At 48.4% G+C, this 26,629-nt stretch overlaps 1 protein-coding gene across 12 annotated transcripts in view; it reads right to left on the bottom strand.

Moving 5' to 3' along the window:
• Positions 1 to 26,629, bottom strand: part of BMAL1 (basic helix-loop-helix ARNT like 1) — a 103,720-nt gene that overhangs the window by 22,360 nt on the left and 54,731 nt on the right. For 8 of the 12 annotated variants that reach the window (XM_059931169.1, XM_059931166.1, XM_059931174.1 and 5 more), the window contains 7 exons: positions 13,722 to 13,850; positions 10,593 to 10,716; positions 9,396 to 9,541; positions 7,111 to 7,149; positions 6,774 to 6,815; positions 5,265 to 5,422; positions 3,427 to 3,506 (listed from right to left, as the gene is read on the bottom strand). In XM_059931169.1, coding sequence (XP_059787152.1) covers positions 3,427 to 3,506; positions 5,265 to 5,422; positions 6,774 to 6,815; positions 7,111 to 7,149; positions 9,396 to 9,535 — 459 coding nt within the window. In that variant the 5' untranslated portion in view covers positions 9,536 to 9,541; positions 10,593 to 10,716; positions 13,722 to 13,850. Of the gene's footprint in view, positions 1 to 3,426; positions 3,507 to 5,264; positions 5,423 to 6,773; positions 6,816 to 7,110; positions 7,150 to 8,542; positions 8,632 to 9,395; positions 9,620 to 10,592; positions 10,717 to 13,721; positions 13,851 to 14,785; positions 14,925 to 26,629 lie in introns of those variants that run through there. The other 4 variants (XM_059931171.1, XM_059931167.1, XM_059931177.1 and 1 more) reach the window with 4 other exon arrangements.

The following is a 26,629-nucleotide window of genomic DNA, read 5'->3' as shown; positions in this document are numbered from 1 at the left end:
CGCAGACAATCTTATATCTAACGAGAGAAGTGAGTATTTTGAGGCTTTTCATTAATGAAGTGATGTGGCACAAAAGGTGCCTGGGAAGAAGGTGCCCGTGACATCCTGGAAGAAATGCTGGGCAGAGTCAGGCCCAAACTGGTGACACGAGTGCAGTGGATTTCAACACATGCAGGGGAGGGAGGGGAGGTTCCAGAGGCTGGTGAATACGGTCAGCGCAGGGGAGGCACAAAACATTTCGACACCGCTTTACTCGGGCAGATAAACACCAGCATGTGAAGGAGCCGGGGCTGAGGGGACAGCCAGAGAGCAGAAGGGTGAGAACACGAGCGCCACGGGGCCCAGGAAGACCAGGGCAGGCTCGCCCTCAGGGAGGACGGTGTTAAGTTAATGAATGACACGGAGCCCAAGCAGCCGCCCCGTTTTCAAAACTCGGGACATACAGGATTCAGACACTATAAACTGATCAGGTTCACTGCTCCTTGACACGCCGGTTATTAAAGATATTTTGAAAGCACTTAGTAAAGAACGCTATTAGTCAGATTTGCACTGGTAAGGAAAAGTGGAAGTCCAGTTCCTGCTGCCAAACTGTTCAAACATCATCTGAGTGGACCCTGCCATCTGTTAAAGCAAATTCCCAAGAACTGGGCACCTGGAAGCAGCAAGGAATCAGACAGTACTTCACAGCCACTGAGATGAGCCAGAGATGTGAGAAAAGTTCCATCAGGGAAGACAAATCACCACTAACGTTGTCTGAGAGAGAAGAGCAGAAAAGGCAAGCCCAAGATAAAGTACTTAGCTTGGATAGCATTAAAACCCTTATTCCAGACCCTGATAAGTGTGGGCATCTAATAGGAAATCATTCAGAAAAGCACCAAGACAATTATTAAGCACTCGTCATCACAAAAAGAGTTGGTTTTATACATATACACACATATTTTTTTTTTTCTTTAAAAACACCAAATTTGGACTTCCCTCATGGTGCAGTGGTCGAGAATCTGCCAATGCAGGGGACACGGGTTCGAGCCCTGGTCTGGGAAGATCCCACATGCCGCAGAGCAACTAGGTCCGTGCGCCACAACTACCGAGCCTGAGCTCTAGAGCTCGTGAGCCACAGCTGCTGAGCCCCCGTGCCTAGAGCCCACGTTCCACAACAAGAGAAGCCACCATAATGAGAAGCCCGCGCACCGCAACGAAGAGTAGCCCCCACTCGCCGCAACTAGAGAAAGCCCACGTCCAACAACGAAGACCCAACACAGTCAAAAAAATAAAATAAAATAAAATAAAAATTTAAAAAGTACCAAATTATCAGTATGGCAATTAGGACCAGCTACATAATCTGTAGGGCCCAGTACAAAATGAAAATGCAGGGACCCTTGTTCTCAAATACAGTTTTCAAGATGGCAACAGCGGAGCATTACACCAAGTGCCAGGCCCTGTGTGACTGCGTAGGTTGCATGCCCGTGAAGCCGGCCCCCGTGGTCTCTCTGGAGATGCTGCAGATATAGTTTACATCTTAACTCCAGCAAGTCCTGCCTGAGAACAAGGACATCTTTATGAAAAGGATGGAGAGGTGAGGGCAGAGTTGGGTCTTCCGAGCGTGCCTTGAGAGGTAACCAAATGACCATCGCCAACTTCCTGAGAAGCCTTGGTCCCACCCTACAGTATTTATCAGTGATTGGATGTTTGTAGGACAGGGCCATGCATAACCAATAAGTACTAAAATGTTTGCTGAATTAGTTAATGAATGAAAATGGAAGACAGAAGACATACCTATCCAAGCTACAAGTCACATGAAGCTCTGAAGGATCGCTAATGATAAGCTGGAACATGGGACTATCCAATAAATAGATATTTATTGGATAGATGAAAGAGAAGTTCAAAAAAACTGCACCTACACACGATGGAAAAAACATGGCCTAACAATAATTCACGTACAAGAGAGCCGGGGAGGGCCACTATTACAGCTACCGCGGATGTGGCACTAATAAGATGGCTTCTACTGCAAGGGAGGCTACCAGGCGATCCAACCCCAGGCCAACCAGGCCACAGCTGGAGTTCCATACTGGGTTGTGGCAGCCACTCCTGGAGGGAAATCTAGCAGACGGATGCGGTTCCAGAAAGTATGTGTGGCAACCGCTGCTCCCGACCCCCTTCCCTCGTGCCTGCGTCTACGATACTTGTTCTGCAACATGCCTTGCAGCTATGGGGGACCAGGTGACATCTTCTGGATAAGCTGAAGTCCACTATTGTGCTTCCAGGAAGGTGCATCCTTTCTTGGTACAAAAGACAGCTGGCCTGGAGCCTCCCTTGCCCTTTTTCTGGCTGATCAGCTACTGAGAGCTGGCACAGGCCGTCTCACGCCAATAAGGCAACAAGCTGCATGCTAGCTCAGCAGGGTTGTGTGAGAGGACAGAAAGAGCCTGGCTCCTGCTGACCTCACTGAACCTCTATACGAGCCCCTCACAGCCTACCCCAGGACTGGCTATGCTGGAGAAACAAAGCCCTGTTTATTCATCACGTCTTCTGTTCCTTGCAGTTAATACAGCATGCCACGAGGGGATGGACAGAGTCTATTGGAATGAGCAGGCAGGCCAGGCTTACAGAGGGCCTGAAGCCAGCGTGAGCTGAAAATGGGTAGCGAAGATGCAAACATCCAGTTGGACTAGCCTCTGTGCCGGGCCTTTGCAAACTTCTGCTCAGAGAAGCGACGTCAGCCCTGGCTGTGGCGAGATGGGGCAGGCATCTTTGCCTTAAGTTAGGCTTCTCTGTTTCTCTTTTCACAGTTTGCAAGAGGACATGTTTCTGAATTCGGTGTCTCTCCCTTCAATTTCCAAGTGAATCTCGTTCTACCCAGAGCAGAGCTGATTCCGCACAGAAGCCAGGTTCCCGCAGTGCCACCTCAGCTGCCTCTCTGCAGAGTCTGGCAGGAGAAAGTGAGCACTGCAGTCAAGCAGGGGAAAGCATCGCCTCCTCCACTTATTTTCCTCCTCGGGCCATGGTGTCTTCGGAAGCCGGTTGTTTTGATGGAATTTTGGTATAAAGATTTAGGTGGCTGTTTTTGTGCTAGTGGTTAAGTGATGAGAGAAATTCTCAGTTGCTCTCACTTTCAGTCCCTTTCTAAAACCTTCCTATTCAGGAAGGGGATTCTTCATTACTGCCTATTTTAACAAAATCCTGCTCTCCTGATTTAAAGTCCCAGTAGCGTAGACCTTCAATTTTTGCTTGAGCAAGGGTAGAAGAGGAGGGTCTCAGGGAAGAGATGTGAAGCCTGTTCAAACAGTAAGAACAAGGTGGAGAACCCAAAAGAGGAAGTGAGCCTAAGCAAGTTCAGTGCTGAGACATCAAATTCCCACACGCTGGTACTTAACTCTGAAATTTGTAAAAATAAATGTTGTGTAAAACAATCCCATAATTGCAACATACCCTGAGAATAAGGTGTTTCAATTCATCATCTGATAGAAAAGTCGGTTTGTAGTTTGCTTCTGTGTATGGATTGGTGGCACCTTACAGGGGAAAAAAGAGAAAGCGTTGGAACACTGTATTTTCAGATGTCTCATTCCATTCGACTGCCTCAAACCTTCCAGATGCGGCCTACTCCTTACCCACTTGGGATCTAAATTTTGTCTTCTTTTTCCTTAACGGAGACAGGGCTAGATCTGACTTTGGACAGGAGCCTCTAATGCCAAAGAGAATTCCACCGAAAAGCAAACACTGTTGCCCACAGGAGACTTAGCAAGCTTGCTTTTGTCACTATAGTGAAAATCAGGAGCTGACACAAGTTAAAAAACTGCTTCTAAGAGAGAAGGCAGCTCTAGAAGCAAACTGGTAGAGACTCCTGGGAGGTTCTCTCCTCCCAAGATCTATATTAAATGGGTTGTCTAGCAGTTGCTCAAATCTCCACTCTAAATGTTCTTGGGAAATCATCCAGACTGCCAGGCCCGGAGTAAACACCCTGTAGAAGGCATTTACGGAGAGCTCCTCTTCATCAGGGTTGAATTAAATGAGCTTGGCAACCTGGAGAAATGCATTTCTTCAGTGAGTGCAACTCGAGCTCCCAGGACTGAAAGGCACAAGACTTATGTTTAAAAGGCTGTCAATCTGGCATCTTTCAGGAGAATAACTTAGAGAAAAATGCCAGCAGGAAATGACTTGGAATCTGCAGAATGGTTAGCAAAAGAGTGAAGAAGTAAAATGAAACGGTCCATAACAATTCCAAGTACCACCGGGAAGGAGGGAAACAGAACGTGTCCTGACTTTCATTATCAACCAACAAGGCACATATTACTGACCTGCGTCCCTGCTTTTTAGGGTAACTTGAGCTCTGCCACTCTTTTCCTTCCAACGTAACAGAAATTAGTTATAATGATTTAATCTCTATCTTCACTAATATGAATTTTAAAATGCCATTCTCCGGGCAAAGGATACAACATTTATATTTTTGAATAATGATTAAAAGTCAGACAAAACCAGCTACTCCTTCTTTCCGGTGGCTTTGTAGAAATATAAAAGACGTAATTCTTTTACCACACAGGTCAGAGATCTGAGTGAGCGCCCACTTTCCAATTTCCTCAAATAGTCCAAGACTAGCTGTGGAAAATTCCAGGAACCGCAGTCACTAAAATGCCTGATACAGTTCAGATTTCTCCTGCGGTGTGGATAAGTCACTTCCACGTTTCTGCCTCTGTTTTCTCACCCTCCCCGCACTCAGAAAAGAAGGAAAACACTGCTTCCCTCAGAAAGAGTTGATCTGGTTTGGGAAAATTCCAGGAAGATGAAAATATCATCAGTGTTCATTCCTGACAATAAAACGCAGCAAGTCCCACCAACCAGTGACTCACTCTTCAAAAGGAACCATGATGAATTTTCCTCTTCAAAACTGAAACTGACTTTCCTGTGTCACTAAGGGCACCTACATTTCTGATGTATATCATGGTATGGGTGGGGTCCAGGCACCACGTATGCACAAGCTGGGACTTCAGCAGTGTCCTCTCGGATATGTATGTGCACATACACATGCACAGGACATAGCCTCCACCCTCTGGAGATGTAGGGCTGCAAAACTGCGTCTTGATACACACAGAAGCTCAATAATCGTTTCATTTGGCATCAGGTCTACCGCTGAAAATGACAGGCATATTACTCAAGGCTACACATTTGCAAGTGATAAACACCTGTCCCTAAGGGGACTCGGGAACATTCTAGGTAAGGGTGGTAACATTTGTGAGCAAGGGCATAAAGGACAATAAAAGCCGGGATCTCACCTCGTAATGTTTTCATGTGCTGAACAGCCATCCTCAGCACAGTAAGTTTATCTAATTTCCTGGACATCGCGTTGCACGTTGGTACCAAAGAAGCCAGTTCATCAATAAAACTGTTCATTTTATCCCGACGCCTCTTTTCAATCTGGCTGTGAGCTTCCCTGAACAACAATATGAAAAATGATTTCTGTAAAATGTAACAGAGCATCAAGGAAACGAAGAAAATAAATTATAGCTGTTTTCAATATTCATCTGTCAAGGCAAATTTAGAATCTGCAGAATGTTTCAAACTAGGTTTTCCTACTAAGTCACCAAAAAAAGTGGGCTCACTGCCAGGTCAGTATTAGGTTTTTTTATGCTCACCTCATCCTTAGAATTGAGAAATATTACAAAAACTGTCTTTTCAGAGTAAACTGAGCTGTTAATTTCTCATTTCTCTTCCTCTCAGCCCCGATAAAGTTGGATTTTAAGACGGGGGTGAAGGAAAGAAGGGAGGTGGAGGATTCAAAGGGCAAAACATCCAGAACAGACATCTGTGGGGGCGCCGCGCTAAGCTGTCTCTGAGGTTTGTGGGGAGGCTGCTGTGTGGCCTGTCGGAGGCCGACTGATTGAGACACCAGGTAACTAACGCTGCCGTCCTTGGATCGGCCGTGACCCCACCTAGACGCAGCACTTGCTGCATCTGTCCCCAAGAGTTTCCACTGAGGAATGTCACATGCCTTCCTCCCTGGAGTTGCTGCCCGCCGAGTCAGTGTGACACTTCCATGGGCACACACTCCCTCCCTGACTGGTTTGCACCTGTCATTTGTGACTGTCCCCTTAAAGAGGTGTGTCAACAGTGGAAACGTAGTTTGCTGCCACTGCCATAGCAACAGAACCGTGGGATCTCTCGCCAAAGCTGGTCCATGAGGGAAAAGCCAGAAGTGTCGGGTCAAATTCTGCAGCCCCTGGTTCTGTGTCACAATACAGACTCAAATGGCCCTGGGGCTACTGGCAGGAGAGCTCAGGATCCGCATGGAAAGGAGTCGCAGGCATGGGTGGAAGCAGGAAGGACGGAGTTAGAGAATCTCCTTGAGGGAGCAGGGCATCCCCAGGTCTGGCCTTCAACTGCACTTTGCAGAGCAATAAGGGCGCTTTCAGAGGCTTGGGACAGCCCGGGGAACTGAGTCACTGAGCCAGGTCTCCCTGAAGGGCCCTAAGTCAGGAAGGAGTAACCTGCTGAAGACAGAGAAAACCTTTAGCCTTGATTTATCTTCTGCTCCCTCCGAAGTCCCCTTCAGGTTAATTGTGCTTAGACAGCAAAGAGTGAAGGCAGCTCAGCCTGGAGGGATGGAGGGAGGGGCAGAAGGCCACATCAAGCCCGGGCCCCCCATCCCCTTCCTCCTTCCCTAAGGATGTGACAGTGTCGAAGACCGTCTGACAGACAAGGACCAGATATGCAGAGCCTCCTTGGCTACACACCAAGCAACCAAACCAGGACAGTTTATAGACAGAATGAGGGTCCAAGCTCACCTTGCATTTTTGATCCTTCCTTGGTGCTCTGTGTATTCTAACCTGGAAAAAAAAAAAAAGAAGAAACACAATGCCCTGGAGATTGACAGCAGAGTTACACATCTGTTTTCTTCCCTGCCTTATCCCTGTCATCTCTACACGACACACAAGAGCTTTGGTTGTTGGCCACACCGTGGGTGGGGGGAGGGAGACAAGTTCAAGCCCATAGGCTCAAGGCCTCCTTGCTTATCCCTAATCAAGGACATGGATGGAACCTGCACCAAGTAACAGAATGTTTAATTATGCAAAGAAAATGGCTCTAAGGATGCTGAAGTCCAAATGACTAGATTCATGGTACCTTCCATGAGGGTCATCTTTGTCTGTGTCCATGCTTTCTCTGAGAAAACAAAAGAGAATGTGACCGTTAAGACCTACAAAATAGCTTCTTATCATAATACAGAAGGCCTCATTTATCCAGAAACCAAGCAATTAGAAAGCTCAAATAGTCATAGTATTGACTCTTGATAAAACAAACAAAACCAACTTGAACCTACTATAAAACCCAGACCAAACAAAAGTTATATATACCATCTCAATAGAGTTTGCGTGTTAACATATTTGTACCATATTGATTGTTTGAGAAAATTGGGAAGACATATGGCATTTATGGAAACTCTTAGGTAACCAGAGTATCTGAGTAACTGTAACACCTCATTCCCCCCCATCATTCTGGATAAATGGGGTTCATTCATTTGCAAAACACATCAAGCATCAAATATACTATATATTTGGTAATGGTGGGTGAGGTGAGGAGAGGAAATCAAAGTACCCACGAAGAAGTACTGAGCAGAGCCCCAAGCCAGCTCTTCAAAGGCACTGCTACCCAATGCTCTGGTTCTCAGCTCAGCGGGAAACCCCGAGCCCTGAGGAACTGGGACAGAGGGAGGCATGGGGTTGGGGGCCATAGAGATTCCTGGGGCCACAGCAGGGATCTGCCTTCCTTGCATGGACTCCAGAATCCAGTTTTCACATCACCTTGTGGTTCAGTAGAAAACAGATTGAAATCCTCAGAGGAAGGAGTTCTAAATCCCCTGGGTCAGCTCACACCCTTCTCCAACCCCTAAATCACTCAGGAGGGCACTGACCACCATCTGGGCCTCCTCCTTTCTCCCGTAAGAAAGGATGGATTATGGCCCTCCAAACAATCTCATCTCAAGGGCAAAAACAACTTTCTCAGGAGCACTGAGGCACGTCACGGGCATTCTAGAACGGTGGTTCCCAACCAAGAGCCCTCGATTTCCTCACGGGCAGAGACTTTCTCTAGCTAGTCCTGAAGTTCAGAAGAAAACCTACAGGACACAGGGGAAAATGACAACTCTCTCTTCCCTTTTGTCTAGACTTGTATCTGCTCACTGAGGCAGATGATCATCTCAGGTGAAAAGAAGCTCTGCCCTTCAGGTATGAGTTTAGTACATTAAAATGATAAGAAAAGGATTATGGTTGCTTAATTAATAGGGTCTCCATGAATTACAGAAGACCTGCAAACTGGAGTCCATGCGGGAAACCTGAAAGTTCTGGATGGAGACAAGGTTGGAAACCACAGATCTAGATAGCAGAGGTCTTAGAACATGTCAAGGCCTCCATCGGCACTGGCCCAAGACAAAGGCTCCACAGAAAACATCTAGTTTCCCTGCTGGGGAGTTACTGCCATGGAAGAACACCCTCTCAGTCCTCACACCCACTCTCCATCCCCTGGGCGTCCACTCTCTTAATCATCTGGGATCACTTACATATTACTCATAGCATCTCCTAGTGGGCATCTGACCTCCAGCCACTGTGCTCCCCAAATTCGACCTGTGAACTTCAGCAGAAAGGACATCTGCTGTAGGGGGGATACCTCCTTGGAGATTTTCCCTCATTAAACAGAAGAAAACCTCTCAAATGGACATTTGGGCAAGACTCCACACAGTTGCCTCTACAAAACAAAACGTGCCTTTGGATGTTCTATGCTGACTTATTCCCTAGATGTTCGTACAGCTACAGAAGGGTTGACTATAAGTGTGAAAATTTACTTACTCAAAAGAAAAGCCATCAAGTCTAAAAAGAAAAGTACTATTTAATATAAGAGGAACACACTAATTTAAGTAACGTTTAAGGACGATATCACTGTTCCTATACTGTTTCCAGAGATGACCTCTACTTATTCACTCCACAAACATTAAGTAAGCCATTGATGTCCTCCTAGAGAGAGGCCTTCAGGCAAAGCTCTTTTTGAAACCACTGGGGTTACATCCAGGGACTGAGCCATCTTGCTCAAAAGAGCAAAGGAAAATGAAGAAAGGGGTAAAATGTGGAACCTGGCTTATAAGGCTATTCTTGTTCCCTCGATGTGGAACAATCTGGAGACAGGAGCAGGGAGTAAACACCTCAGCAGTACTGGAAGCTCCCTCCTGCTTGCAATCCAGGGGGAAGATAAAGGGCAAAATCAACTACTGTGTGGCCACCTGGAGTTGGATCTTTCATTCCCACCCCTTTTCACAGAGAGGATCCCTTCTTCCAGGAGGGACAGTAGAGGCCCTAGATGTTCATGCCTGTGAGCCGACACCAAGTTTAGCCAGAGGAAGACGAGCCCAAAGGCCTTACTGGTAGTCCGTGGAGCTGCCCTTGCGTTTCCGGTTGCAATCCATGCCACCGGTGCCCAGGGGGCTGGAGAGGAGGTCGGTGGCGCCTGGGGACATGAAGTCGCTGATAGTTGAAGAAATGTCCATTCTCTGTTCGGCCATTGGAGTCTGGAATAGGTACAAGGAGGCACAGAGGCACGTTTATTTCTATGTGCTCTTCTAAGGTGGAGGACGACCAGGGTAGCTCTGTGGAAGGAAAGGGACTTGATTACAGCACCAACATCTCTGTCACCCAGCCAACTGGAACAGGGACCAGGTAGAACCGGAAGGAGCATCGTATTTACTCTAGGCGTTACTATAGGTAATTTAGGCTCACCCACTCGTTCTTCTTGTAGACACAAAGCTCAGAGAAACTGGGTGGCTTCTCCTAGATCCCCGTGCCAGGGCATGGAAGAACTAAACCAGAACCCAAGGCTCTAGAAGTTACAGCCCTGTGCTCCTCCCACCAAGGGGACCAAGTGTCCCAGATGTTCTGACAGTCCTAAATTAATCTTCTTCTAATCAAATCTAATCAATGAAATAAATATGATCTACTTGTTATCTTTGTATTTTTAAAAATTTATTTATTATTTTATTTATTTTTGGCTGTGTTGGGTCTTCGTTGCTGTGCACAGGCTTTTTCTAGTTGCGGCGAGTGGGGGCTACTCTTCATTGTGGTGTGCAGGCTTCTGAACGCAGTGGCTTCTCTTGTTGCGGAGCACAGGCTCTAGGCGCGCGGGCTTCAGTAGTTGTGGCGCATGGGCTCAGTAATTGTGGTGCATGGGCTTAGTTGCTCCGCGGCATGTGGGATCTTCCCAGACCAGGGCTCGAACCCGTGTCTCCTGAATTGGCAGGCGGATTCTTAACCACTGCGCCACCAGGGAAGCCCTATCTTTGTATTTTTATTACAAATTTTTATCAAAGTTGTAGGAAAGCAGAAAATATCCTTTCTCAGCCTATAAGTCCCACTTGGGAGTCAGGAAAAAATGGCCCCTCTCCATCACTGGCCCAGGCAAAGTCTGTCCTGTCCTCCCAAACTGTCCTTTTGTACTCAGGATTCCACTGGAAGGAAAACCTTGCATAATGAAGTGAAGACACTGCAAACACTTGCAAAACATTTTCAGAATTCGTATCTTAAAAGCGTAAAGTAAGTCAGCCCAAAGGAGAAACTGGCAAGTACCTTGCAAGGGACTCCAAGTGCAAACCCAGCTGAAGGTGGCCGTGCACTGCCCGCTGTCGGGGTCCAGCTCCAAGCGCCGTGACTGGGGCTGTCACTCCCGCTCTCTGGGCCCGAGTTTCCTCATCTGCAAAGTGAGAGGCAAGGGTGAGCCCTTGTTTTCACTGTCACTAGTGTGCCCCCAGATTAGAGACCTGAGCCCTCCTGGTTAGGCGTGTGCTGCGTTTTCACTCTCACGACCGTTGCTGGAGTGAACATCTTTGTGTGCGTAGCTCTGCACATTTGAGCTATTATCTCTAAGAGTCGGACTGACAGGTCTAAAGGGGACACACATTGTATGTTTTGTTAAATGCTGAAACACTGTGCTCCAGAAAAGCACCAATAATTTACATCCCCAATAAGAGATCTTGTCAATCTGAAGGAAAAAAACGAAACCTCACTGTTTTTACTTGTAATTTAAAATTATTATGGATGGTGTTCCTATGTTTATATGGGCATTTCTTGGTTTTCCTTTGTGCCCACTCATGTCCTGTTTTCCTACCATATTGCCTCTAGGATCGATGGGCCTCCTAACTCATGCTCACCTGGGCACCTGAACTGGTGGGAGAAAAGCAAGCAACGATCCTTGACTCTTCTGCTCCATCTATTCTCCAACTCTGCTACCATACTTGCTCTTTCCTCCTCAAACCTCCAACATCTCCCCAGTCCTCATGCTTAGCTGATAAGTCTGCTTCTACTTCACTGAGAAAAGAGGCCACTGACCACTTCTACCAGCTACCTAGATGCTGCAGGCTAGGACCCCAGCCCCAAAGCATGCTGACCCCATCCTCTCTTACTAGTCCAGACCATCCGCCCCAATCCTGCATCATCCACTTCCCCCACTCTAAAGCATCACTCCCATTAGGATAAGAACACACTGCAACAACTCTCATCTTGGGGGCGAGAAAAACACAACTTTTTTGAACTCCATTCCCTTCCAGTTACTGCCCCAATTCTTTGTTTCCAATTGCTTTCCTCTTCCTCACTATAACTCAACTCAAATCAGGCTTTTGTCCCCATTATCCCACTACAACAGCCCCTGTTGGGTTCACTAGTGACCTCCTCATTGCTAAATCCAACAGCAAGTTCTCCATTCCCTCCCTACAATTCTTTGTTTCCAATTGCTTTCCTCTTCCTTGCTATAACTCAACTCAAATCAGGCTTTTGTCCCCATCATCCCACTACAACAGCCCCTGTTGGGTTCACTAGTGACCTCCTCATTGCTAAATCCAACAGCAAGTTCTCCATTCCCTCCCTACAATTCTTTGTTTCCAATTGCTTTCCTCTTCCTTGCTATAACTCAACTCAAATCAGGCTTTTGTCCCCATCATCCCACTACAACAGCCCCTGTTGGGTTCACTAGTGACCTCCTCATTGCTAAATCCAACAGCAAGTTCTCCATTCCCTCCCTACTCGGCCCATCAGCACATCTAATAGAGTTGATCTCTCCCTCCTCCTTGTCTCTCAGCTTCATGGTTCTCCTACTTCAGTGGCCACTCCTCTTTGGTCTCTTCATCTGGTTCCTCTCATCTCCTCACCTCTAGCTGTCCTCGGCCCTCCTCTCTGTCTATACTCACTCCCTAGGAGATCCGTCTAGTTTCATTGCTTCAAATACTATCTATGCTATGACAACTCCCATATTTACATCTCCAGCCCAGACCTCTCCCCAAATTCCAAACCTGTATAACCAACCATCACCCTGACATCTCCCTTTGAATATACAACAGAAACATGAAACATCCATAACCAATCCCTGGTTCTCCCCAAGCCAAGCCTCTTGGTCATGCCCAGGTCAGTAAGTAGTACTTCAATCCTGCTTGCTGCTCAGGCCCCAAACCTAGAAGTCACCCTTGACTCCTTTCTTTCCTTCACAACCTGCATCCAATCCATCAGCAAATCTTATCAGCTCAAGATTAAAAAAACATCCAAAATTCAACCACTTCTCCCCTTTTTCTTTCATATTTCTGCTCAGATGAAGCTTCACTTAATCAGTGAAGCTTCCCTGAAGAGCCACATAATATGACCTCCCCACCAACTCTTCCTAACCACCCCAGACTTGCTTAATTTTTTCCCATCGCCCTTATCAGCATTTGGCCTGCAATAATCTACTTAATTTACTGGCTGTCCTCTCCATTAGACTATAAGCATCAGAAGAGCAGGGACTTTGGTTTACTGCTTGCACCCTTAGTGCCTAGAACACTTTCTAGCACACAGTGAGCACTCAATAAATGCATGTTGAATGAATAAATTTGTATATTAGGAATATTAATCTTTGCTCGTCATAGATGTTGTAAATACTTTCCCCCCCTTTTAACTTTGCTTATGGTATTTGTATGTGATACTAAAAGTGACATGTTTTAAAAACCTTGTCACCCCAAAATAATAAAAACATTCTCTTCTTTGCTAATGTTTTTATATATTTTTTTAAAAAATTTAGTTCTTTAATCCACTTGGAAATTATTTTTGGTACACGACCTAAGGTTGGGAATTTCTTATTTCTCTCCAAATAGACAGTTGTCCCAGCACCACTTACTAGACCAGGTGTCCTGTTACCCGTCACTTGAAATGCCATCTTTATTGATTCGTTTTCTATTTCTGGACTTTCTCTTCTGTTCCTTTGATCTGCTTACTTCCATTCTGGTACCACACTATTTATGATTGTGGCTTTATAATACATTTTAATATCTGGTAGAACAATTCCTTTCCTGCTTCTTACTCTTCATTTTTAGAAATTTCCTGGCTAGTCTGATGTATTCTTCGAGGAGTATTTTATAATCATTTAATCACATTAAAGGCCCTGCTGCAGCTGTAGCTTTTGTTGTCATTATTATCATTATTACTGACATTAAGAGAAGTGGGCCAGCAGTGAGCACAGACCTCAAGGTCTCGGTGACCCTTTGGGTCACATGTCAGACCTGTGGTGCCCCCTCTAGCCCCCGGCTCCTCTTTTTGAACAGCCATACATTTGCATGAGGTGGAAAATTTCAAGTTCTAGGGCTCCTGGAAGAAACCACACTTCCTGAGGGAAGGACTACCATCGGAGCTGCCAATGATAGTCACTCTAGGCAGGGGTGGGTAGGATAGGATTGTTACCTGAAGTTACGGTTCTTAAACCCCAGATCCACCTTGGGAGAAGCAAGGGGCCACTGGACTTGTTGGTCACCTCAAAGCAATTTTCATGTTTTGTCGCTTCCTTTCAGGCAGTCAACTTCTTCCAGAAACCTACAGTGGGGCCCACAGGAGAAGAAATCCCAGACAGGTCACTTTGGAGTAAATGAAAAGTCTCATAGCAGCTGAGGAAGATGGGGAACTCGCTCATGACTCCTGATTACAGGGAGCAATGCTGAGCTGACCGTCCCGTCCTTCAACTGCCTGTTAAACTCAACTGCAAACACATGAGGAAGTCTGCCAGGAGATAATTTCTGTGAAAAACAATGCCTTTTAAATTACTAAACGTAAATTCTTGGACACGGCCTTAAGAGGAAGAAGATAATTATATTTTTCATTTCTCCTACTGGGTCAAGCAATAATAACAGTGAACAGTGACTGAGCGTGTACTTGGCGTCAGGCGCTGTTCTTACTGCACCATGTAGATTAACTCACTCAGACCTGAAAATAACTCAGAGGTAAATACTGTTGTTTCCACATTTTACCGAGAAGAAGATCGAGGCAGAGAGAGGTGAAGAAACCAGCTGAGGTCACATAGCAGGAGAGCAGTGGGGCTCCGGGAGCTACACCTGCCAATAACGACACCACTCAACTCTCTCTCCAGCCAGGTGAGCTACCTAAATGCACACGACGAGGAACCACAGAAGACAAGTCTTCAGGAAACATTAAGCTAAGACAAAATGCCAGCAGGGCCAATACCTGAAACCGCTGGGAGTGAGCTAAGACACTGAAAGAAAATGTCCCTGAACTCAAGTACATGTGGTAGAGAAATCAGTTCTGAAAAGCTGCTCATGTTAAATTAAAACGGAGGGAGAGTTTGCTGCCCTGCCCACCTCCTGCTGGCAGGATATGGGGGTCTCCTCTCTGGCCCTGCGACCCCTGCGGATGGAACAGGCTCTGAAGTAAGAAATGGGCTGCACCTGCCCCACTACTCCCTACCTGCTCCATCTTGAGATGGAAAGACAGATTTTAAACGGGGCCTTCCTGACCTTCCTGAAGCACAAATTCTGGCGCTTCACATTCCGTTGGCTGATTCTTGTATCTTCAATGACCTGCTTTTGTCTTGATCATTATAAAGGTCTTCAGATGAATATCCAGGGATAGAACGGACTGTGTCCTCCCGATTTATTCTTCCTTGCAGTCTGGTTCAGAAGCCCTCACTGTCTGACACAGGTAACCCTGTCTGGGCAAGTGCAAACGATGTGACCAGGAATTCTGGACTCCCAGTCCCTAAGCCTCGAGGGATAAGCGGCAGGGATGCAAAGTCCCCAGGGCAGGGCTGCTTGGGGGAGGCTCACCACACACGACCCCATCTAAATCTGATTCCCCATCCAGGTCCCACACTATCCTGCCAGCCCCCAAATTCGCAACCCAGGATCCACCCCGGGCGACCTCCCTTCTCCTTCTAACACCCCAGAGCCCACACTTGGCCCTTGGATGGGTGGGTCCAGCCACTTCATCCAACCTCTATTCATCGCCTCCATCCAGGCTGCTCCCCTCTCCAGTCTCGCCCCCTCCTCACTGTGGTCAGAGGTAGGCCACCCCCTTGCTTAAAACACTTCAGGGGCTTCACTGCTCTCCCCAAGCTTTCCAGATAAAACTCCAAACCCCCCCAGCAGGATACACCAGGCCTCCGCAACAGACCTGCTCGCTCTCCAGCCCGACAGCTCATCTGCTACCCAAGGCGCCAGGCTGCTTAAATACTTAAGTTCCCAAGAGCACGCAGCCGAGAGCACGAGGCCTCAGCTGTGCCCACTTTGTTTTACAGGCGTGGCTCCCTTTACCCACTCGGTCACAGGGTGAACTCCTGCGTGCCTTTCAAGTGCCCTCAGGTGTACCCTCAGAGAAGCTTCCAGCTCTCCCCTGCTGCTCCGCCCCTTCCCCTCGCCCGCTGTGGCCTCTCTGCCTAGACCCCGCCCGGCCCCGGCCCGCCCTGCCAGCTGCACCCGGATCTCAAGGCTCCGCATCTCCCAGCGCCATGCCTTGCATTTTCTTTCCCCCAGTTCCCTGAAATTTAGATAAAGGTTCTCAGCACCAAACTCCATACGAAATTTATTTTGATCATTTTTTCCAGCACTCATGTTTACTTTATAGAAATAATAAATGCTAACATAGATTTTTGGCACTGTAATTTGCAAAACAAAAACCATGTTTCTTATATGCTTGGACAAGGTAAGGAAGCTGAATCAGCTGTGACAATTATTTTTTGGAAAACTGTTTTCTCTCCAGGAAGGTGTTCTTAGATGTAAGACAATAAATGGAACAATGAAAGAAAAGGGACAAAAAACGTCTTCTGTGCTAACTACTTCCAGAAGAGATTTGAGCCAAGAGAGGGGGCTCCAAGAGGCCAAAGTTACCTGGGAGAGGGGCCCTTGCTGACTGGGGGCTCAGGGCTGGCCCTGGTGCTGCCAGCCAAGTGACACACAGCGAGGACGCTCTTGGGAGAGCCTGGCCACAGTCCTGGAGTCAGGGGTCACACGTGTGCTCACTTCTGACCTAGAGATTTCCGAAGGTGGGAGGGAGGCTCTCTGGGTGGCCAGAGAAAGCCAGGCATGAAGGGACCTGGGACGTGTACCTGGCAAGAGCTTGGGGGCACCCTCTGTCCCACCTCAGTGCCCTTGTGCTCCCCGGAGCATAGGGAGAAGATTCTCTGGGGCTCCACACAAAGGAGCAAGGGTGCTGGAAGAGGTGAGCGTGTCAGCCACTATTAGGTGCCACAAGGAGACAGCTGGTACTCGGAGCAGAGTGGGGCAAGGCTGAAGCGCCACTAAAGAAACCCACACACACCATCCACAGGAAGATGGCCACAGGGTGCCCTCCAGCTGTGGACCAGGCATCTCTGGGCTTTCCCTCCTCCCTGCCCCAGCACCCCAGAATGACAAGTAGAGAAAGGGGAGCGTGTGGATTGTACCAAGGTTCCCACCATTAGCTGCTCCTCTGTGTGGGAAGTCGACAGGCTGCCTCATGTCAGGCCTGGCCAAGTGACTCGCCCTGATGGATGAATGTGAGCGGAAGGGACAGTGGCAACCTTCAAACTGACCTTTACCGTGTGCCCCCTTGTTCGCGCTGAGACCAGCGATTCCTGGATAGAGGCTCCTCCTTTAGCCAAGACCCTGTATGGATGCAGCATGAACAAGAAGCAAACCTTGGCCACTGTAAGCCCCTGAGATGTTGAGGTTGTTTAATACCAGGGTGACTGGCTCTTCTGTTTGCCTCTGACCTTCCTGATTTAGCACTGGAAGTCCTGCATCCCCGGAAACCCCTTGGTCCCCTAGCTCTCCCCGCTGTATCACTCACCGTAAGCCGACTGACACAGGCAGGAAGAAGGAAATAGACTCTGATCCTGGAGCCACAGACCAAGCCTGGCCTGGGAGGAGGGAGCGGGAACAGTGGCGGTCACACTGGTGGAGTTTAATCTTCACAGTAACCTATCTGTTAATTATGGTCATTATCCCAAATTTCCAGGTAAGGAACTAAGCATTGAAGAGGCAAAGGCATCTTGCTTATTAGCAAGTGGGGACTGAAACCCACCTGTGTCTGGCTCACTGGTGGTTCTTCTTTCTTCTGCCACACCACTGCCCATCCTGCCCCCAAAGCCACCCCTACAAAGGAAAATACAAATGCCCCCAAAACAAGCACTCCTGGGGAAGGAATCAGGGAAATGTGAGGAGAAGCAATCCTGGTTCAGGAAAACTACAGAAACTGAAGTAAGAAGTTGTCTCTGGGCTTCCTGGAAGCCAGGGCAGAGAGGGAAATGCTCAGCCCTCTTACTTTATTAGGGTTAGCAGGGAGAGGTATCTGTCCAAGAGACTTGTTTTGTTTTGTTTTTTTTTTTTGGCCACTCCATGCAGCTTGCGGGATCTTAGTTCCCCGACCAGGGATTGAACCTGGGCCCCGGCAGTGAAAGCACCAAGTCCTAATCACTGGACCGCCAGGGAAGTCCCCGGGAGACTCTTTCTATGTGACCTGAGCAACGCTGTGCCGAATGGCTCTGGCTCTGGGGAAACAAGCTTTGTGAAAAGACAGAGGGCTTCTCCCTTTATAAAATGGGACCCTGGTAAAAGCATGTTTCCCCTCCTGCCCCCGCCTGCAGGTGTAACAGCTGGATGGAGCTCTACTGAGACCACTTTGTGAAGCCCCAGGACGTCACTGGGGTAATGGCTTTTGATGATGTTTAATAAAAAGGCACAGCTTAGGAAAATATGGACGATAGTGAATCAACACCCTTGCTTACCCGTGTCTAGTAGCTACATGCTCACCGATCTACTTCACCACAAAACCCATAGCTGCCCGCAAGGACCCCTGTGTGGCCACCTCTGCATCCCCACCACCTTCAAGGCGCTGGCCCTGGACACAGCATCTGCTCCAAAGTACTGTCCTTCCCCCATGCAGAGGAGCAGGGCAGCTGGCCCCGGTTCCATTCTCCACATTCTCAACTCAAGGTTTAATGAGGGGATGAATGTGGAGTTGCTCTGGTCTGTTCAGATGGTGGTGGCCTTTGAGCAGAGGTGAGAGACTGAAGGGTCCCTGTCCCCTCTGCAAGTCCCCCTGATCCTCTGGTTACTCTGAAAGCTTGTGGGGAGTTTGGCTGCCTCGCTTTGCAACAGACGGATTTAGAGAACATTCACCCGTGAGACCAGGTGCCTCGACCCTAAGGTAATGGGTTTGCACCACGATCAATCAGCAAGCATTTCTTTAGGCCTAGTGGAAGCCAGGGCACTGGGGACACAGAGGGGTATGTTTAAGATCCCCTCAATCCTGATCACTGCAATAGGCAGGGCCGTGCCTGCAGTTGTGCAAGCAGTGCACTGCCCAATGCCAGCGTACCTGCGCCTCTGTTAAGTGGCAGAGATTTGTGGAGCCATTACTACAAATTCCCAGCAGGTGGCAGTCAAGTATCTTGAGGAAGAAATGCCTTTTTTCCCCCAGCTGTGGGGCATATGTGAGGTACAGGAGCAGAACAGAGGAGAAAATGATCAGCTTACTTGCCGGTGTGTGGGGGGTAATGGAAGGAGAAGGGACCAAGGAGGAGGGGAGACTTGAACCAGGTTTGCCTGGTGGACCGGACGGTTAGAATGATATTGTGAGCAGAGGAGAGCTCATGTGCAGCGGCTGTCAGGGGCCTGCGGAGAACCCCGTTTGTGGCACTTGTGTACCCAGTCCTGCTGGAAGCTCTAGATGCTTGGGAATCCTGATATCCAACAAAAATCAAGGAGCTTGCATTTGGAACAATGGGGCTTAGAGAGCCTATTGAGAGGGTCTCACAAGAGGCAGGGGTTGGGAACCCTGGAGTAGTTTGTGAATCAAAACAAGGCTGGTCGGACTTCCCTGGTAGCACAGTGGTTGGGAATCTGTCTGCCAATGCAGGGAACACGGGTTCAACTCCTGGTCCGGGAAGATCCCACATGAGGCAGAGCACTAAGCCCATGCGCCACGACTACTGAGCTTGCGCTCTAGAACCCATGCACTGCAACTACTGAAGCCCGCGCACCTAGAGCCTGTGCTCCACAACAAGAGAGGCCACTGCAATGAGAAGCCCGCATACTGCAGCGAGGGGTAGCCCCCGTTCGCCGCAACTAGAGAAAGCCTGTGCACAGCAATGAAGACCCAACACAGCCAAAAATAAATCAAATAAGTTTAAAAAAAAAAAAAAAAAAAGACTGGTCTATGTGGAAAAGGGCCCCAACACCACTGATGGAGGAGAGTCTACAGCATTCCAGTCTTAGAGGGCTACTGAGGGCTGTTAGGAAGATTCTGAGATCTACTTAAGAGGCACAATACAGAGTATGCACCTAGCCCAGCAAAGGAGCTCAGTAAATGTTGAATGAGTGATAAAAGGGACACCTTTGCCAAGTCTGTCACTGAAGTACAGGAAGGAGAACAGCCTGAGGAGCAAGCTACAGCCCCACTGTGCTTTCTGGGAGGACTCTTGGTCCTGGATGGGGATGCACGGACCATTGACGGCACCTGTGTGGGAAGTGGCCCAATTCCAGCCGACAGCTGAGCAGCTGCCCAAATTGAGGCGGATCATGATACGGAGGCAAAGCACAGAGGTCATAAAGCAGGGTCATAACTTTCTGGACACGGGCTGAAGGAGAATTTTAATTTTATGTGCAGAAAACAATGAGTGGACAAGCAGGTCCAGATTATTCCTTTAACAGGTTTGATAAAAAAGACAGCAGAATGACTTGGAGTCTCAGGAATGTCCGATCCCCCTTTAAATATCCATGAATCACCTGAAAAGGGAACTGATATTCCTTATTGCTTTTAATGCACCGGGCCCTTTAGGACACAGTGGTTAGGAGCACACTCTCTGCTGAGAAGTGATGGTCAGGTTTCAAATCCCGACTCTACCAGGCATTAGTGTCTGGGGTGCAAATCTCAGTTCCAACATACACACGACCCTTAACTTTGCGTGTCAGGGTCTCCTGACCTGGGAGATACAGATGATAACATTACCTATCTCAGAGCTGTGGTGGAGAAAGGAGACGCAGAAAGTGCTTAAAGTGGTATCTGGCACATAATAAACCCTCTATATGTGTTAACTATTACTATTTTGTCATTTAACCATCACAGAAGCTCTATTAGATGGCTGATGTCATCTCTCCCACTTTAAAAATGAGGAAACTAAGTTTCAGAGAGGTTAGGTAACTTGACCAAGGCCAGGGATTTTATAGGAAGGCAGATTTAAACCCAGGTCGGTCCTATCTAAAGCCCATAGCCTTTCCACTATGTGGCATGGCCTCCATGCAAAATAAAAAATGGGCACATTCCAGAGTATGCTGGTATGAAATTCTTCACACCAGCACTTCCCAAAGATCTCTCACTGAATACCAACCCCATGAAACTTTAATGATGTTACATGGGGGGAAAAATCAATGGCCAAAGAAGCGTGGGGAATTCTGGGTTAAATGCTGGGTTTCTCCTCTGCAGGGCTTCTCGGAACCTTAAACAGAGCCCTGCAGAGGGCAAAGGTCCGGGAGCAGCGGGGTCTCCACCTCCCCACAGATGCCGGTCCACACGTTTTTCTTCACCTAACATCTAGTGGACAAAGGTTGGATGGGGCACATTAAGGGGAACCTTGCTCTGCAGAATCATGCAGGATGCAGTGATCCTGCTTTCCCTCCTTCCCTGCCTATTTCCTTGCCAGAAGGTGGTCGGCATGGCTTTGTCAGCCTCTTGGCTCCTCTGAGAAAAGCCGAGGGTCTGAGGACCCTGTCCCACTTTGCCCCGTGAGTGGTCCCTGGCCGCTTCCTCTGCCCAGTGCCTGCCCTCTGCTCCGTGCTGCCCTCTGCCTCTCAGCACCCACATGCATTCAGCCCACCCGCCAGCCTAGACCCAGGGTTTCTCTGCATTGCCTGGAGGACCACAGTGGAATCTGAAGCTGCCAGGGGGGTTCACATGTGCCGCCTCCCCGGAGGATGCAGGCCTTGTTCTCCTCGGCACCCCAGTGCCGGGGAGGCAGGGTGTGCTCTGTACCTGTCACATCCTGGCTGCTCTGGGAGGCCACCTCCCGAGGGCCAAGCTCTCCTCCTGACCCTCAGCCTTGACACACCCCTGCCTTTGATGAGGGTACAGGGATGATCATCAGGAGGGATCAATGAGTCACACTCATTAACCAGAGACACATCAGCCTGCCTCCAGGTTGTTGGGGGTTTTTTTTCTTTTCTTCTTTTTTCTCCCCTTCTTTTTTTAAAGCTACAGGATAAGAGAATAGAGCTTGGCCCTAAAGACTCAGGGGGAGAACGCTCTTTCCACCAAAACACCTGCTGCCTGAAGTTGAAGAAAGTCCTAGAAAACATCTGCATCTTGTTCTAAGGAAACAGAAGGATGCACTGCTGTTATTGGCGGTAAAGAGAAGGATGCTGGTGTGAGGGGCAGCAGAGTCAAAGATGGGGCAGCCCGAAAGGTGCTATGAGTTTCGGGGTAGGGCTGTGGATGGAGGCCGGCTGGGACAGGCAGCAGGGGGTGGACCCGAGCGGGGTTAAGACTCGGAGAGGAAAAGGGATGTGCCTCCTTCGAGAATGCGGGGAAGGGAGAGAGAAGGACAGAAAATGGGAAGAACATCGAGCAGTGGTGAAAAGAGATGGAAAAGCCTTCGCCTTTCTGCCGTGATGGGGAGCAAGGCCGACTGCAAAGTGGAGAGGGACCTGAGGACAGGCTGGGAAGCAGTGCAGAGCAAGGGTGGGCAAGGCCGTGCACCGGGGGCTTATCCAGGCCTGTGACCTGCCCGCACCTCCCCCGGCAGGAGCAGAGGAAGAGCCAGGGTTCTGCCCTGGCAGGCGGGGCATGGACGAAAGGGTGAGGGGATGATGTGGGTGTGAAGAGAGGCAGGACGGGGCGGTGGTCAGTCCTCTGGAGCCAGACAGCCTGGGTTCAGCTCTGCCACTTACTAGCTGTGTCCTGGGCCAGTTCCGTGACCCCTGGGAGCCGCAGTCTCCTCACCTGTAACAGGAGGAGGATTCCTCCTCAGGACTGAATGAGGTCAGTACATGAAAAGCACTTGGGATGCCCGTCGGGTTCACTGCGGTTACTGAAATGGATGAGCTGTGGGGTGAGACAGGGAGAAGAAGGCTGGGGGAGGTAAGCACGGAGGTCACAGGAAGCAAACTCAGACCACAAGTCTGGGGTGAAGGGGCTCAAAAACGGTGGGAGCCGGAGCACCTGGGGCAGCAGGGAGTGCCTGGCAAGTGGAGAGTGAGCTCTGCGAGCGGGAGGCAGCCGACGAGTGACTGACGTGACGGGGGAAGGCCCGGCGAGGGACCTGGGAGGGGCTAGAGAACATGCCAGGGGCCCGTCTCGCAGCTGGAAGCACTGAGGGCTCCTCAGATTTGAGAGGGAGGTGCTACTTCAAGAAGTCCAACCTCTTCGTTTGACAGTCAATGAAACTACAATTAGAGAAATAACCCCTACGGAAAGCTGGGAAGAGGATAATGAGAAAGTTAGATCAACAGGTGATAATAACAAAACGTTAGAGTGACCCAGGAAGACGAGATGGCGAAAGCAAAGGACGACGATTTCCCTACAGAGATGGAGACCGCAGGAGAAGGGGAAGCCAGCGGCTGACAGCGTCAGCTGCACGGGGGACTGCACGGGGGACTCTGGGGGGAAACACCCGGCTAAGAAGGGTCAGGGGCACGCTCCCACCCACCACAGGATTTGGCTGACGGGTAAGGAGGCCTCAGAGGGCTACCACGGCCCCAAAGGCCAAAAGCAATGCATCCAACAGAACTTACTAAGCATCCATATATGCCACGTAATTTCTACAGTGAAAGAATTGGTAATTTGAGTAAACTTCCACCACAAATTGCCTGTGGCAGTCAAATTTCAATTCGGGACGATTTTGTCATAATGAAGACACTAGGAGTGTGCTGTCCCACGATGATTCATTAATCTTTCAACAGACATTTACTGAGAGCCCCCAAGTGCCAGGCACTGTTCTCCGCGGCAGGGCTGGGGCAGGGGACAAGGAGACTTCTCCTCGTCTGGCATACATTCCGGTGACCAAGGCAAGCAAAGGGATAACGGTTGAATGATTCTGGGAGGTGGGAAGTGCCGGGGAGAAAGTCGGAGATGGGGCAGGAGGCACACTGGGGAGGAAGGTCGAACTGTGGGGAGATGGGGGTGGGGAAAGGAGTGCTGCAGGTGAGAAGAGCCAGGGCAAGGGGCTGTGGTGGAGGCCACGGGGTGCCGGGCAGACCTCTGTAAGGATCTTGGCTTTGACCCTGAGTGAAACGGCGATGACATGATCCCACGTGGGATTTAAGTCTGGCTGCAGTGTTGAGAAGAAACCGTGAGGAGGGTGGATCCTGTCGGGGGTCTGTGTATGTGTGTGCGGTGGGGCTCTGTGTGCATGTGCGCGTGTGTGTGGTGGGGCTCTGTGTGCGCGTGTGCGGGGGGGCTCTGTGTGCATGTGCGCGTGTGTGCATGAGTGTATATTGGGGGTGGGGGGTAAAGAGAGCACCACCAGTGAAGGCCAGTAAGGAGACAACTACAGTAGTCTGGGGGAAAGATGATATGCTTCAGGCCTGGTCTGAGGAGTGGCTAAAAGAATTCTAGATATATTTGCAGGCAGGCTGTGCTGCTGGACGGACGTGAGGTGTAAGGGAAGCTGGGGCTGGGTGGCCATGGTGGGGTGATAAGAAGCTGTCGATTACTGATATATTGTGAGGGAACAGCCGGTGGGATTTCATGTCTTTCTGCTGTGAGGGGTGTAGCCAGTCTGTAAACTACACAAAGGCCCCCAGGCCAGGGGGCCAGTGGGGGTGAAGATCCCACCCGAGCTCCCCTTGCCAGGCAGCATGCCCCATGTGACAGCTGGAGGAAGAGGTGCCTCTTTTCATCCACCCAGCAGGGCAGGAGCCATTGGTCTGGATCGTGCTGAGTGGGGCGTCTGCATCACCGACTACACTGCAGCCCACATACCCACCTCCCGCCTTCCTGGAGCAGCCCCCACCTCCTGTTGGCTGAGTATCCCACGTGCTGAGGACAGTGCTAGCCCTTACCCAACTCATTTGGTCCTCAAAATGACCTTTTGGGGATGGTAAAAAATCACCATCGTGTAAAAGATGGCACTGAGGCTCAGAGAGGTGTAGCAACTTGTCCAAAATCACACAGCCAGAATGGAGGTATCAGGGACAGAACCCCAATGTGCCTAACTCCAGAGCCAGGACTCCGTACATACTTTGTTGCTTCAGAGACTCAGCAAAGAAAAGCAAAAGCTCCATCCCAAGTAGGAGGAAGAGGGTAGGGCCGGCTCTCGCCCATCCGCCTCCCGCCTACAGTGCAAGGATGCCCAAACGGCATCCTTCACAAGGCCTTGAATCGACCAGAGTGCTGCGGGCACAGCAGGTGTGCTAAACTGGTTAAACAGTTAACTAGATGATCCTTCCTGTTTCAACTCGGAATGACTGGGAACCTTTCTGAAATGCACTTGTCCACTTGCCTGCCCTGGCAAGCACAGTTTGAGGGAGACGATTTAATTGTGTGATGAGTCTCAAGGCCTCCTGCCAGGGCCCTAGATCTAAGGTGTTCATCTGAGTGCTTCCTGACCCCAGGAATAACCCTGCAAGTTCCTCTTTTAACTAAAACGGAATCAGCTTGTTTTCTTTCATTGGTCTCCTTCCTACACAAGGAATAAACAAAATTTCAGTGATTTCAGTTTCATTTTTCTGAGCTTTGGTTACAGCAAGTGGGTGTTACATGTCTAAGAATCTGAAACAACATGAGTTGTAGAGCTCAAGATACTTTTTCTGAGAAAATATGCAGTGCAGGAATCACAACAAAAATAACACAAAAACTGTAGCGGCAGAAACCACACACTGGGCTTTTATTCTGTTCCACGCAGTGTTTTTTTCATTTAGTTCTCAATTAGAAGTAACTAAGTCTCAGAGAGGTCAAGTAAACTGCCTGTAAATCCTCAGTGCATGAGTGGGAAAGCCAGGATTCAAACTCAGGTCTGTCAGACTCCAAAGCTCTGTGACATGTGACAAGTAAAGGAGTTATTATCCTTTCTGAATTAAGTGGAACAAAACAAAAATAAAAACTGCTTTAAATCAATAAAAAGGCAATCACCCTAGTGGAAAAATAAAGATTATGAATAGGTAATTCACAAAATTCACACAATCCATTTGTGCAGGCAGAGGCCACAAAACAACAAAAACAAACTTGGTAAAAAGCAAGGAGCCTGACTGGTTTTCCTTTCGGTAAAGATCTACACATGGATGTTAAAATAAATAAATACATACATACATACATACAGATGGGAGGGATGAAAAAAACAGAGATGGCAAAGATGAAAAAAGATAATAAAAACTACGTTTTAGACTCTTTAAGATTATATATTTTCTAAAACGGCCAGGGGAAACATCCAAACATCTTATTTCTCTGACAATGGATGCAGTTAAATTCTGACTTCTATTATATATCCTTATGTAAAAGGACATTTCCAAGATAAGTGAAACCACTTCTTTTTATTTCAAGGCTATCCTAAGATTTCTCCAGCTGATTTATAGGCTAATAAAATACACACACACATTCTCTCTCCCTCTCCCTCTCTCTCTCGTACTTTCAAAGACTCAATACAAATATTTTTAACATTCTTTTCATTCTCTTGAAATAAAATTTGTAAATAATATAACCTTACCAACACTTATAATTTCAAAAACAACGTGACTGTAACACAAAGAAGAAAAAAAATAAAGTTAGTTAAAATAAAATAGTATGTCCATCAATACACAAAGATTGGGCACAGCTACTCTAGAGACATAGTGAAAGATATAATGAGATGCTTGTAGCTATTTATAACAAATAGGTAAACCTCATATACTTGGTGGTTGTGTTCCTGGAAAATTCAGTATATATTAAAAACATGCAAAAATTATTTACGTTTATATGTAAAATGGAGTCAGACTCTAGGCCCAGATCATTATAAACAGGGTCTCACTTACATGAATGCCCACTGAAGTTTAGGAAGTTGGGTAGGATGTTGGACAATCCTTTATTCTCCACATGTTACATCCAGCATCCCTGCTGCCCCCCAGTGAAAGCCCTGTGCCCCATGTTGTGACAGCCCAACCACCCCACACATTCCTGAGATGTCCTATAGGGGGCGCTACGTACCCATTCAGAACCAGTAGTACGGTTCACCTGCATTTTCTACAAAGAGAAGGGTCAAGGAGGGCTTAAGATATTTACTCAAAGCCATATAGGAAATCAACAGCAGAGTATACAGTAGAGGAGGAAGGGAATTATTATAATATTTATGTTTATTAAGTGCTAGACATTGTGCCAGGTGCCTTTTGTTATGTCCATCCAGGATCTCATCTAATCCT

Source organism: Balaenoptera ricei, chromosome 8, assembly GCF_028023285.1.
Source record: "Balaenoptera ricei isolate mBalRic1 chromosome 8, mBalRic1.hap2, whole genome shotgun sequence".
Lineage (NCBI taxonomy): Eukaryota > Metazoa > Chordata > Mammalia > Artiodactyla > Balaenopteridae > Balaenoptera > Balaenoptera ricei.
This window is presented reverse-complemented; position numbering and strand designations above follow the sequence as displayed.